This window comes from Chelonia mydas, chromosome 2 (assembly GCF_015237465.2).
Source record: "Chelonia mydas isolate rCheMyd1 chromosome 2, rCheMyd1.pri.v2, whole genome shotgun sequence".
Taxonomy (NCBI): domain Eukaryota; kingdom Metazoa; phylum Chordata; order Testudines; family Cheloniidae; genus Chelonia; species Chelonia mydas.
In genome coordinates this window covers 240254019-240266826 of record NC_057850.1, presented here as the reverse complement: position 1 = coordinate 240266826, position 12808 = coordinate 240254019, and the positions used below count along the sequence as shown (strand labels likewise).

Here is a 12808-nt window from a genome sequence, read left to right as displayed (position 1 = left end):
CATATGTCATTTTAGCCATTCTATTTTACAAACTTTAGGCCTGAATTTAGGCACCTAAATCTATATGAAAACACAAATAAATGATCTGAGCTTCAGAGATGCTAAGCATCCACACCTCCCTCTTATATAGGTGCCTAACCATGGATAGATGTGCCTAACCTGAGACAACCAAGTTAGAGCATGTTAGCCTTAGTGCATAATGTGGACTGATCACTTTTTAAGATATTAATAGTAGTAATAATAAGAAAGCAAATCATACAGATTATGTAACAGCTACTATGCATGGACAAAAGGTTTTGTTTGATAACCTACAGTATTAGTTTGCTTATCTGTATCAATCTAATTGTTCTATCGGGTAGACTGACATAACAAACTCTGGTAAAGCTCTTCTTAATAATGTTATGTCAATGATTGGGTTATTCTGTGAAAGGGTTAAATATTCTGTCATACAGTGCTTGACGGTTCTATCATAGATCAGTGGTTCACAGCTTTAAGTGTACTCTCTGAAGTTTTATGAAACTGTGTTAATATAACACTTTAAGGAAACTTCAGTGCATTTAGAAACACTGTGCAAAGACCTGAAATAGAGCTGCCAAGATGCATGGAGGGGTTGTGGTTATGGCGAGGCTCTTGCTTCAGAGGTGACCTTTTTGTGGTAATGTTTAAAAAAAGAAGTAAAAAGAACTTTTATTAAAATGACAATAATGTTCTGAAAAACTGACAAGAACAAGGAAATTCAGATTTAAACATCAATGAAAAATGTTCTCTCTCACATATATATACATTTATTTAAGATCTTAAATCAATAACAAAGCATGACTCAGTGGACAACATTTCTAAAAGTTGGTACTTACAACAAATTAGTTATGTGAAAGGGGTAATTGCACTTGTAATGCCTTGGTATGTTACCCATTTTGCGTGTTTGCTGGGCATCGACACAAATGGTATGGATCTAACATAGCAGCTTTTTCAAAATGCATCCTCATATTACACATAAATACAGTTGTAAACAAAATGGTTGATAATAATTTCCTCATTTACTTATTTGCCAGGATCTTAGTGCAGAATTCTGCATTTCCACTGCTACAGTTGATGGCACTAATGCCTAACTCAGTGTAGCACGTTGCCTTGTTTTGGGCACTATTGTTGTCATCGCCTTTTGCAGAAGAAATGTGGAACTCTGAACTCAGGTAATAGTAGTTTACAGTTCACCACTAAAACATTATTTCTGTTCTTAACACAAGTGCCTGGTAAGTAATATTATGTGCTCTTCTCAGTCCTAGCCAAAACATGCAGTGTTAATAATAGTAGTAACACATAATATACATATAATAATAATTTCCTACATCACAGTGGTGTTGAGGATTATTTAGTTAAAATGCTCCCCAAATGAAAAGTGCTATATAAATGCAAAGTAAGCACATTATTTGTTATTAACAAGACTGAGTTTTCTTACTTTTGTTGATTTAGGAAACATTTTGACATTAGTCTAAATCCTTAATGGTAGTAGTTCCAGTGATTTGGTTACTGTCAATGGATAACACAACATGGAAACACAATTCTTGGCCAAAAAGAATTAACAATCAAATGTTAATTTAGTTAGGCAGTATATTTAGTTCATTTGTATCCTGAAAAAATAGTGGTCTGGATCATCCCTGATGTATTACATTGAAGTCAGTGGAATTACACCAGAAATACATTTTGCTCGGTGATTCTAGATAAGGTTCTTAAAGATGATGTGCCATGCTTATTAAAAAGCCACACTCCTTTTACTGAAGATTTAAAGCAGTTCATAAACGTCATACACATTTTGTGAATTTTACAAATGGTTTTCCTAGAGGTTATTCTTAATGTTTTAAATGTCAACTCTTTTCTACAGGGTTAAAGAATTTTAAGACCAAATTGGCCCATAGAGAGGGATTCTCTATTAAAAAACAAATTTACATTTATTCATAAAGCCACACAGTACTATTCTTACTTTAAAATGGAGATGTGTTATTGGAGATATGTTATTGGAGATATGAGATGTGTTATCTGGTTTGTGCACTTGCCTAGCAACGCAGCTCAGTTGACACCACTAGAGTGGTTTGAAATTGTCGAGTAGTGGCCAGATTCTCCGGTGGTGTAAATAGGAGAGGCCCCACAACGGATTATAGTGCTTTGTGCCATTTCACTGCTGCACAGACAGTGGAGGCAGGAAGAAGGCAATGATCTTGAACTGTCACTCTTTTTCATAAAGGGGACTGGCTGGCTGATTGTGCTCAATTAATTGCTGCCTCCAGCAGATGGAGACAGCTCTCTTGGCTGGCTAAACCGGTTTATTCTGGTCCCCTTTTGTCAGAAATTGAGACCTGCAAGAGTGACATGGGAAGAAAGCATTTTGTCCTTTTCAGCCCTCCCTCCACAACTCCAGACCACTTACCCTCACACCTTTTCCTTCTTGTCAGTGTGTGTTAGTTTAGTGGAGAGTGCTTTTTGGGGAGAGACAGCTCAGAAGCTGCAGTGTTTCAAGCATACAATAGGAAACTGAAAACCATGAGATTTTCCTCATGTACAAATGCATCTAGACTTGCTAACTCACTTCTGGGCTTTTCTGACATTTGAAATAATTATTGAAATCATATATTTGTGTCTGGAAAATAAAGTTACTTATTCAAAGTGACTTCAGATAACTTTCAGTCTCAAGTAAACCAGGACAAAATCAATTTATGTAATCTCCCGCTGCTTTCTTTACCATCACTTTTACAGCTGCTATGACCAATTGCTGTAGCATTGTCAAAAGCCCTGAGATTTTCAAGGCAATTCTGAGAGTCTGAGGAAACCCCAAAAAGATTGATCATTAGGCCAAATGCATGAGATTAAGGTAGTATGATTTCTTGCCATGTCACGCTTGCAGGGATCAATTTCTGAGAAAAGAGGACTCTAGTTGTGACCTGTTTTAAATGGTCTTGGATGAAGCAGAGACCATCCTACTTGCCAAGCCTATAGGAAGTGCTTCAAGTTTTCACAGTGGGCCGGCACTGGCAGCTCAAGCCTTCCTGTTGGACTGGTTATAGAAGCTTGTACCTCCACTAATGTGCAAGTAATTCTGGTTACTGCTTTCTGCAGAAAGGGGCAGAATGGGATTGAGCCTGTTGTTCAGCAGGATGTAGTCTTCTTTAGACTCTCTTTCCTGATGCTAGATTGTAACTAGACCTCCCTCCTCCCTCCACTCTGGGGCAAAGTTTAGTTCTCAGCTAAGTACAATGTTCCTTTTGGAGCTTAAATAGAGAAAGTGAAAGCATAAGCCAGCTCTTTGATTCAGGCAACCTTGGTTGCAGCGTGGGTGTGCTTTCAGTTGCATGTGCCTCGCTGCCTCATTGACATGTCTAGAACTATTGCTGTAGTCATGTTCTTATTCTCTTTTTGGCTTCTTAGCATTGGTCTGACTGGATGGTGGCCACGCGGGATAGGATCTTTTCTGGGGAGGGCCCTGTTAGGGTACAATGTGTCACATGGCTGCTATCTGGTGGGTTGAAAGGAATTTCCTGTTTCTCTAAGCCATCTCTGTTCTCTGGAATCTGAAGTCTTGGGTGGGACTGGCTGATCTGAAGCCAGATCTAGTCACAGAAATGGTATCTGCAGCAGTCAATTTGAGGTGGAATCTTTCCATATGGCCTCCCAGTTAAATGGTAAAGTAGAGATGTTCTTCATATTTGGTGACTTGGTAACTTGAAGTGTGGATACTCTCACTCACTCTTGGAACCTCAACTTTGCACGTATCTTTCACCTCCTTCCCCTGATTGGCAAAGCCTTTCAGAAAACTATGAAGTTCAGGCCAAGAGTCAACCTAATAGCTCTGAAGTAGCCCAGAAGTCTGGGCTTCTGGAACTGTTGAATCTCTCTCTAGATCACTCTCTGTCTTTCCATCATGTAAGAGCTTGTGGCTCAATTTACTAGAGGGATCTCAGTCACATAAATCTAGTGTACCTGAAGAGAAAGAGATTTTCCAAGCAGGTGATTTCCATTCTGTTGCAAATGCTGAACCCGGAGCATTTTCATGGACTTGTGTTGGGACAGGAAGTTAAATCCTTTTAGATGTGACATTCCTGACTTACATGCCTTCGAGGATGGGCTGGTTAAAGGCTTGAACACCAGCTCCCAGAATATCCAAGCATCAGCCATTTTGGCCTTAAGAAGCACAGTAGAACTCTGTGAATTCCTACCTGATGGGTGAGATATTTTAGAATTGCTGATACACTAAAGCCAAGACCCATTCCCTTTTAGGCATGCAGGACCTTAGCATGGAGCTAACCACATACACAAGTGCTCCTTCTGAACCCATGAGAGAGTTCTCAAGGAAAGCCTTCAACATTAAAACTGCCTTTCCAATGGCCATCCATTCTTCCAGTAAAGTGGGGGAACATTGAGCCCTCCTGTGCAGGGATCCCTACTTGGCATGTCATCATGATAAAGTACAGTAAAGAGAAAAGCTATTCTCCATTTCCTTTCCAGATTATTTCCCCTTTCCATTTGATTCAAGAGTGCTTCATTTCCTTTCCAGATTATTTCCCCTTTCCATTTGATTCAAGAGTGCTTCATTTCCTTATTGTGTCCATTGCCACAACATAGGAAAGAAAGTGCCTGCACACAATCACAACAAGTCTCTAAAGTTTCAGTGCCATGTTGGACTTGAAACTGTGTGAAGAAAGCACATACTGCTGGGAAGTTCTTTCTTCTATCATGAATCTTCTAGAACACCCATCTCTACCCCTTCAGCTGAGAGAGGAGATGTTTCCTCTGTAAAACTGTGTAAGACATCTCCCTGAGCATCTTTACTGCTTTTCTTAGCTTTGGAAACTCTGCTTTTAGTAGGTCAATCCTGCATGTTGTAATTTGTTAGTGTCTCATTTCTTCTTGAAAATTGGTACCCATTCTGTCTGTCCTGGAGTTGGAGGCTGCTGTTGGAGTTCTCATGTCCCATGGGTTGTCTGTGCTGGTTTGAGGGACTTTGGGAAATAATAGTTACTTGCTGATTTGAGAATAGATTTTTCAAACTGGTGCATAAGGGTCTAACCAGGTGACTTTGGTTGACATTAATGACTGTTACATGGCTCTGCCATTTATGTACTTGTTTTGAAAATGGGCATCTTGGTTTCTTCCTTTTCCTCTGTGCCAGTCCAGACACCTTACTCTGTTTTTACTATGTTTGTGGAGCTGTGACTCCATACTTTTCTGGAAGTGATGTATCTTAATATAGTATTATGCTAGAGGCTGGGTGAGACCTCACTGAAGCTGGTGGGTGTAACGGCTACCCTTGATTCAGGATAAATATAAAAAGTAGGGCTGTCGATTATTTGCAATTAACTCAAGAAATTAATCGCAATTAATCACAGTTTTAATTGCACTGTTAAAAAATGGAATACCAATTGAAATTTATTAAATATTTTGGATGTTTTTCTACATTTTCAAATATATCAATTTCAGTTACAACAGAGAATACAAAGTGTACAGTGCTCAGTTTGTATGATTTTTATTACAAATATTTGCACTGTAAAAATGATAAAAGAAATAGTATTTTTCAATTCACCTCATACAAGCACTGTAGTACAATCTCTTTATCGTGAAAGTGTAACTTACACATGTATATTTTTTTTTGTTACATAACTGCACTCAAAAACAAAACAATGTAAAACATTAGAGAACAAGTCCACTCAGTCCTACTTCTTGTTCAGCTAATCCGTAAAACAAACAAGTTTATTTACATTTATGGGACATAATGCTGCCTGCCTCTTATTTACAAAGTCACCTGAAAGTGAGAACAGGCGTTTGCATGGCAATTTTGTAGCTGGCATTGCAAGGTATTTACATGCCAGATATGCTAAACATTTGTATGCCTCTTCATGCTTTGGCCACCATTCCGAAGGACATGCTCCCATGCTGATGACGCTTGTAAAAAAAATAATGCGCTAATCAAATTTGTGACTGAACTCTTTGGGGAGAATTGTATGTCTCCTGCTCTGTGTTTTACCCATATTCTGCAATATATTTGATGTTATAGCAGTCTTGGATGATCACCCAGCATGTTGTTCGTTTTAACAACACTTTCACTGCAGTTTTGACAAAATGCAAAGAAGGTACTAATGTGAGATTTCTAAAGATAGCTACAACACTCGACCGAATGTTTAAGAATCTGAAGTGCCTTCCAAAATCTGAGAGGGACGAGGTGTGGAGCATGCTTTCAGAAGTCTTAAAAGAGCAACACTCTGATGCAGAAACTACAGAACCCAAACCACCAAAAAAGAAAATCAACCTTCTGCTGATGGCATCTGACTCAGATGATGAAAATGAACATGCGTTGGTCTGCACTGCTTTTGATCGTTATTGAGCAGAACCCATCACCAGCATGGATGCATGTCCCCTGGAATGGTGGTTGAAGCATGAAGGGACATATGAATCTTTAGCACCTCTGGAGCGTAAATATCTTGCAACGCCGGCTACAACAGTGCCATGCAAATGCCTGTTCTCACTTTCAGTGTAAAAAAGAAGCGGGCAGCATTGTCTCCTGCACATGCAAACAAACTTGTTTGTTTGAGCGATTGGCTAAACAAGAAGTAGGACTGAGTGGAATTTTAGGCTCTGAAGTTTGACATTGTTTTATTTTTGAATGCAGTTATTTTTTGTGCATAATTCTACATTTGTAAGTTCAACTTTAATGATAAAGAGATTGCACTACAGTACTTGCATTAAGTGAATTGAAAAATACTATTTCTTTTGTTTTACAGTGCAAATATTTATAATAAAAAATAAATATAAAGTGAGCACTGTACACTTTGTATTCTGTGCTGAAATTGAAATCAATATATTTGAAAATGTAGAAAACATCCAAAAATATTTAAATAAATGGTATTCTATTATTGTTTAACAGTGCAATTCATCGCAATTATTTTTTAATTGCTTGACAGCCCTAATAAAAAGCAATTAAACTCCTTTACGAAATAGATAGCTTAAACAATAGGAGCTACCATCCAAAACTCAGGCCACATGCAAGGCCAGTCAGGAATCTGAACTACGTGGAGTAGGGGCTGAATGGATGTTGGTTGAGGGAGCAGTGTGTATGAGGAAAGCAGCAGAAACATCATAGAAGCACACAAAGAAGGCAGCAAGGAATCTCCAGAGACAGCTAGAGAAGCACTTATAGCATGACCTCGAGGAAAAGCCAAGTGAGGGAGCTTTTGGGTAGCGTGATGACTGGAAAGATGGTTGGAACTGCAAGCAAAGAAACTGTCTCCTGTTGTTTGATTCCTACCGTGTTTATGGAAACAGACCTTATGTGTGTTCTTTTTAAATAAACAGGATTGCATCAAAGAAATACCTGACTCCATCATCAATTTCTCTTCATAATGGAAACAGTCAGCAAGACCCCTCAATTTTACTAACTGCTTGGGTCAAAGGGGGTAGCAATAATGTGTATGGCTTGGGAAGTCTGTAACAGAGCAGGATCAACCAGCAGGGTCCCTTTCTAGGGAAGTTTCATCATTAGAGCTTTGCTTCTCCCCCTCCCCCCCTTTCCATTTGCTGATTGAGTCACTTGTACCTGCTGTCTGAGTTAACATTAAAGGATTTGGGGAAATCAAATTAACAGGTAAGAAATTACCAATGTTAATAAAATATACTGGTTGTGTGATGGAGAGGTGACCCCTTTCGACAAAAATCTCTACAGAATGGGATAACCACACATTTATTTTCTTATTACAGTTTCATATAAAAGCTTAGCGCCAGAGTGATTATGACTAAATACTAGTTCTGTGCCTTTTGTATTAATTCACTGTTTTGTTTTATACACTTTTTGCTGTAATTATGACTGCTGTTTCTCTTCGCTCACTAATATATGGAGTGGTCTAATAGTTACAGTGGTGATGCCTGGTTACTGATAATTTTCCTGTCAATATATACTACACATCTCCTACTTAATGGTATGTTAATTATACTGCAGACTGACACATTATCCAAATTACAGATTACCTATTTCAGTTATAACTAAGTAAATCTCCTGTAGTAATGAACAGGCATTTCTCTCCCATGTACATTTGCCTTATAATGAACATTTCTTCATAGACTGAAAGTTATTCTCACCATGACAACAAATATATACTTTATTCAATAGAAAAGGCTACTGCACGCTGACTCACTCTGTTCCCTTGAGTTCATCTACATTTAAAATGTCAACTGTTCTGGATAGCCTATCATATTTTGTCCCATGTTATTTTTCTAGGGTTCAGGTGTCAATTTATATATTTGCATTAAAAAAGACACCAAAGCCCATGTAAGACAAAACACATGAAAGTGAATCCACCGGTTGGTTGTCCCTTGTGCCAAATTCTACATGTTGCTGGAACTGCCTCCTTTCAAGGTGCTGAGCACACTGAGGTCCTGTTGACTTCAGTGCAAAGTCACCTTTATGATGTAGAATTCAATTGATTTTAATATAAAATATCAATGCAACAGAGTAACAGAACACCACACCATCCCATCCAATTCTGCATATCATAATACAATCTTTGCCTGTTAAATACAGCCTGCAATGTATGCATTTGCTATCCTGCTAATGCATGCATCTACAAGTCAAGGAACAGCTGAATAAAATGAGCTTATGTTATGTTATATCTAAGCTATGTAACTTTACTGCCAAGTCAGCTCCCTCTTGGGGGCTGTGGCCAATCACTGGGTGCCAGTGAACTAGTGAACTTGAGCAGTGGGGCAGCTGCTGGATGGGGATTCCCTTTTTCTGTTAGTGCAATGACCCAGGAGGTTTCCCTTGCTACTCATAAGAAAAAAATAATATTGGCAAATTGTGTACTTGCAGCAGAGTCCTGGTTCATTCCAAATGGCCCCCATGAATTTGTATCACTTTGTATTTCATAAGCAGATGAAAAGGACTATGAATGTTATTTATAAAATGACAATACAACTGTTGATAATACACAGTAAATAAGGCATTTCCCTAATTTGCCAAAGAATTGACACCAGTACAGTAAATTATATGATGTGACAGTCATGTTTTTCCCCATGCCCATTTGGTATTCGTATCTGAGTGCGCATTTTAGTTCCTCTAACATTTTTGGAGATGTCAGAGGTTACATGCTGCTGGGTTTTAGGTTTTTATGTTTTGGGTTTTTTTCTGTTTTTTTTCCTAAAGTAGTGTAAGTGCATGGAACAGATTTTGGTAGCACACTAAAATGTGATGAAAATGCTAGTAGATACGGTAGTATGCAAAATTTATAGGAGGAAATGTATGCAAACAGATGGTAGAAGTGACTATATGATTTCCCCATCACCATGTTTGAATTACTTCTAGACTGTGTATATCCTGATAATAAGATGGATTACAGTATAGATACCAAGATGTTTTGTTTTTTTATTTTGAAAGGCCTACAGTATGCAGCCTTTCTCCCGGACAACAGCAAAAAACAAGGTGAACAACTTTTGCACTATGTGGTCTTAAATTCTGTTATATTTTCTGTTATTTTCTGCTACATTTCTCTTTCATTAGGATAGTTTAGATTACTGCATCTTATTTTTAGAGTTATTTTATTTATCACACCATCATCATCCTTATCGATTCCAGATCTGAATTTAGCCAACACTGTACTTAGAGTTTCATTTTGTTTTCTCTGTGGCAGCTGGAAGTGGTTACTCACGTGTTAAACTTCAAGATGTGTAGTTGCAATGGTGGCCCTTTAATCAGTCATTTTCGTAGTGGGTGGTGACACCTGGTGGTAAACTTTGTAAATGCAGAGTTAGCTATGTTTGTTCTTGGCTCTGTTTTAAGAACTTGTACCTGTTGTGACAAGAACATTGGCCATCAGACTTTATTTAGATAACTCTAGTTTCCTGCAAGGGAAATAGGTTGGGGGCCAGAATCTGCTTCCATTCACTGCCATACAAACCAACTGAAGAAAATAAGGTTTCACTGCTGTTAGAGGAGAATTTATTTGTGTAACTTGACTGTTGAAGCCAATAGTGTATTTTTCACAAGGGACATTTTGCATTTTATTTATTTGTTTTTAAAATAATGACTATTGTGCATAAAATGATTTTTATTTTATATATACATGCACCTTATGTACTTCAATTAACTGAAAATACCTTTATGAAAAGGACAAAAAGTTCAGAGAGATTTGTTTTTAAAACTCTATAGTGTGAATGCTACGGTCTGCCGCTGTTTTATTTAAGGTCATACATAATTTTTGGCTTGGCCATATCCTTTTTCTTCCCAGCAAGTGTATTTGACCATGGTCATAAAACCTTGCATTCAGCTGGCAGTATATTTCCACATAAATGGCACATCTGGAATGTACTAAAATAGTTAGTTCTTTCAATAATCATTACAAAATTGTGAACTACCTAATCCTGTGGTAAAGTACCTTCCCATGAGTAGCCACAACAAATGGACTTGAGTCATCTTGATTTTTATTTAGGAAAATGTTTGATCAAAAGCTAATTCTCTCTCTTCCTTAGCTGGTCTTCTTGCTATGGATGAAGTTTTGCAAAGTTACATAAAGAGGAATAGTATTATAGGAAATGGAAAATGTACCCAAATTGATGTTTCATTTTGATAGCTCTTTGTTAGTGTAGTAGCAAATCAAATACTCTGAAGTGTATTGCTATTATACTTTGCTTGGAGGGGCTTGGTAAAGTGAGTGTACTGTATGTAGACATCATAGCAAAATCTAATTTATCAGAGCTGAGGTCCACAAATTTTGAAAATTAGATCCAGTGAGTAAAAAAGACAGAAGTCTTATTACATCCTGAGCTACAGGTATGGACAACATATTAATATTTTCATCCCTAAGGTTCTGAGTTCAAAGAGAATTTGATGAAGGTTAATAAAACTATTTTCCTGTTATTTTGGCATTAATACTATGTGTTCTCGGGTGTAGGAGACCTGGGTTTGGGTCCAAGGGTGTTTTCTATTCAGGTGGGTCATGGAGACAATACAGTTATTCTTCAGGGACAAGGAAATGATAACTGCCACTTGCTGTATAAACATCTCCTACTCAGCAACAGTGGAAATGCTGTGTTGGAGGAGGTCACTCACATGCAAGGAATAAAGTGACAGTAGTTCCCAGGCACGGAGAAATGAAGTGAGGATTCTCAGGACTCTGGACCAGCCTTGGTCGGACTAGTTGTGGTGAGAACATCTTTTCCAACAGTTTATGGACAATACTAGCACCACCTCCACAAGATGAGAGTAAAAACCATTTGGTCAGAATTAATCAGAGTAATTCTTTCAAAGAAATGAAGATCAATTGAAAAGTGCAGTGTTTGCCATTGAAAGGAATCAGAGTGATATCTGAGCTTTGGAAGTTATTTTCTGTTCTAAGTATAGGGAAACTGTGCATTTCAGATAACATTGGCAAATGTAAACATTTAATGGGGACCACTAGAAATTCTGTGTATATTTTAGTGTTGTAGACTCCTGGGGCTAAATTCTGGCTCCGGTCACATGCATGCTCCTCTCATTGACGTCAGTGAGGATTACACACATGTATCAGAGGTCAGAATTTGGCAGTTGAGGCTAAATTTTCAAGAAAAATGTCTCAAAACAAATCTGTGTATCAGTAGAATCACATTTTTGTCTTCCAGGCAGTACTCCAGGAATAATCCTAGTAATGTCCAGCACTGCAGATAAAACTTTTTTCTTTCTGAATTGTATGGCGCGTCAGAAATTTTTGTTTAACTAATAGGTTCATCATTTTATTTATGCTTTGTAATTCACACTTTAGAACTGAAAACTTGTCATTTCTAATAGTGTAGAAGACTGTTAGGCACCACACTTTAGTAATTTCTGTTAGAAAATACACCACATCTTTGGAAAGGGAAAAGAGAACACTGATCTGCAATTTGTTAAGGTCCAGTGCTAATCACAAATGTGTGTTTGGGTAGTCTAACAATTAAGTATCTGAAATAAAAGGTTAATAGGTTATATCATACAAGACTAGAACCAAAAAAAAATATATTTTTATTGTGGAGATTTTTAATGTATAGTTTGGGACATAGCTCATATTTGGGTTTGTGTTACTAACCAGACATTAAAAAAAATAAAGGCTAGTATTCATATTATGTTTAAGTTATAGTGTGTTACATTAATAAAGTTCTTTTAGTATATAGGTTTTTATTCTTGGCTTTTAAACACAAATGAGGTACAGTACACTTCTTTAAATGTTTATAATGTCTAACTGCTGCTGGACTTTAAGAAGTATCAATTTTGTTCTTAGTTGCTGCAGATAATGACAATATCATACCAAATTATTTTGTATTTTTTGTAGGACTGGGAAACAGAAAATCATGACTGGTATTGTTTTGAATGCCATTTGCCTGGAGAGGTGTTGATATGTGACCTGTGTTTTCGTGTGTATCATTCCAAGTGTTTGTCTGATGAGTTCAGGCTTAGAGACAGCAGTAGTCACTGGCAGTGCCCAGTTTGCAGGGTGAGTACCTATGAGCTTTAATGTGCTGCTTAGAGGGTTGATATTCATTAATAGTTTCATTAAGGTGGCACAGATGGTCTGGCCAGGTTAATGGATTAAGTATTGCCTATCGAAACAATGATACATACATAGCATACCTGTACAAAGATTCCAAAATACTGTGCATATAGATGACTACTTTTTTGAAGATCCTTTGAAGGAAGTTTGTATAACACTGAGACAAATATAATGCTTCCTCACTATAAGCCTTTCTGGTATTTCTGAATGCTACTGTGGTTTTCAGCGCTAAGAAGTTAATTCATTCTGTGTAAGCATCTTGCTGTGAAGTATTTAAT

General features: G+C 37.5%; 1 protein-coding gene across 50 annotated transcripts in view; it reads left to right on the top strand.

Annotated features, from left to right (window-relative positions):
- Nucleotides 1–12808, top strand: part of ZMYND11 (zinc finger MYND-type containing 11) — a 171519-nt gene that overhangs the window by 121451 nt on the left and 37260 nt on the right. For 31 of the 50 annotated variants that reach the window (XM_043541513.1, XM_043541517.1, XM_037891041.2 and 28 more), the window contains 2 exons: nt 9410–9454; nt 12312–12473. The exons of 5 other annotated variants lie outside the window; for them this stretch is intronic. In XM_043541513.1, coding sequence (XP_043397448.1) covers nt 9410–9454; nt 12312–12473 — 207 coding nt within the window. The remainder of the gene's footprint in view (nt 1–9409; nt 9455–12311; nt 12474–12808) is intronic. 14 more of the 50 variants (XM_043541531.1, XM_043541528.1, XM_043541511.1 and 11 more) reach the window with 1 other exon arrangement.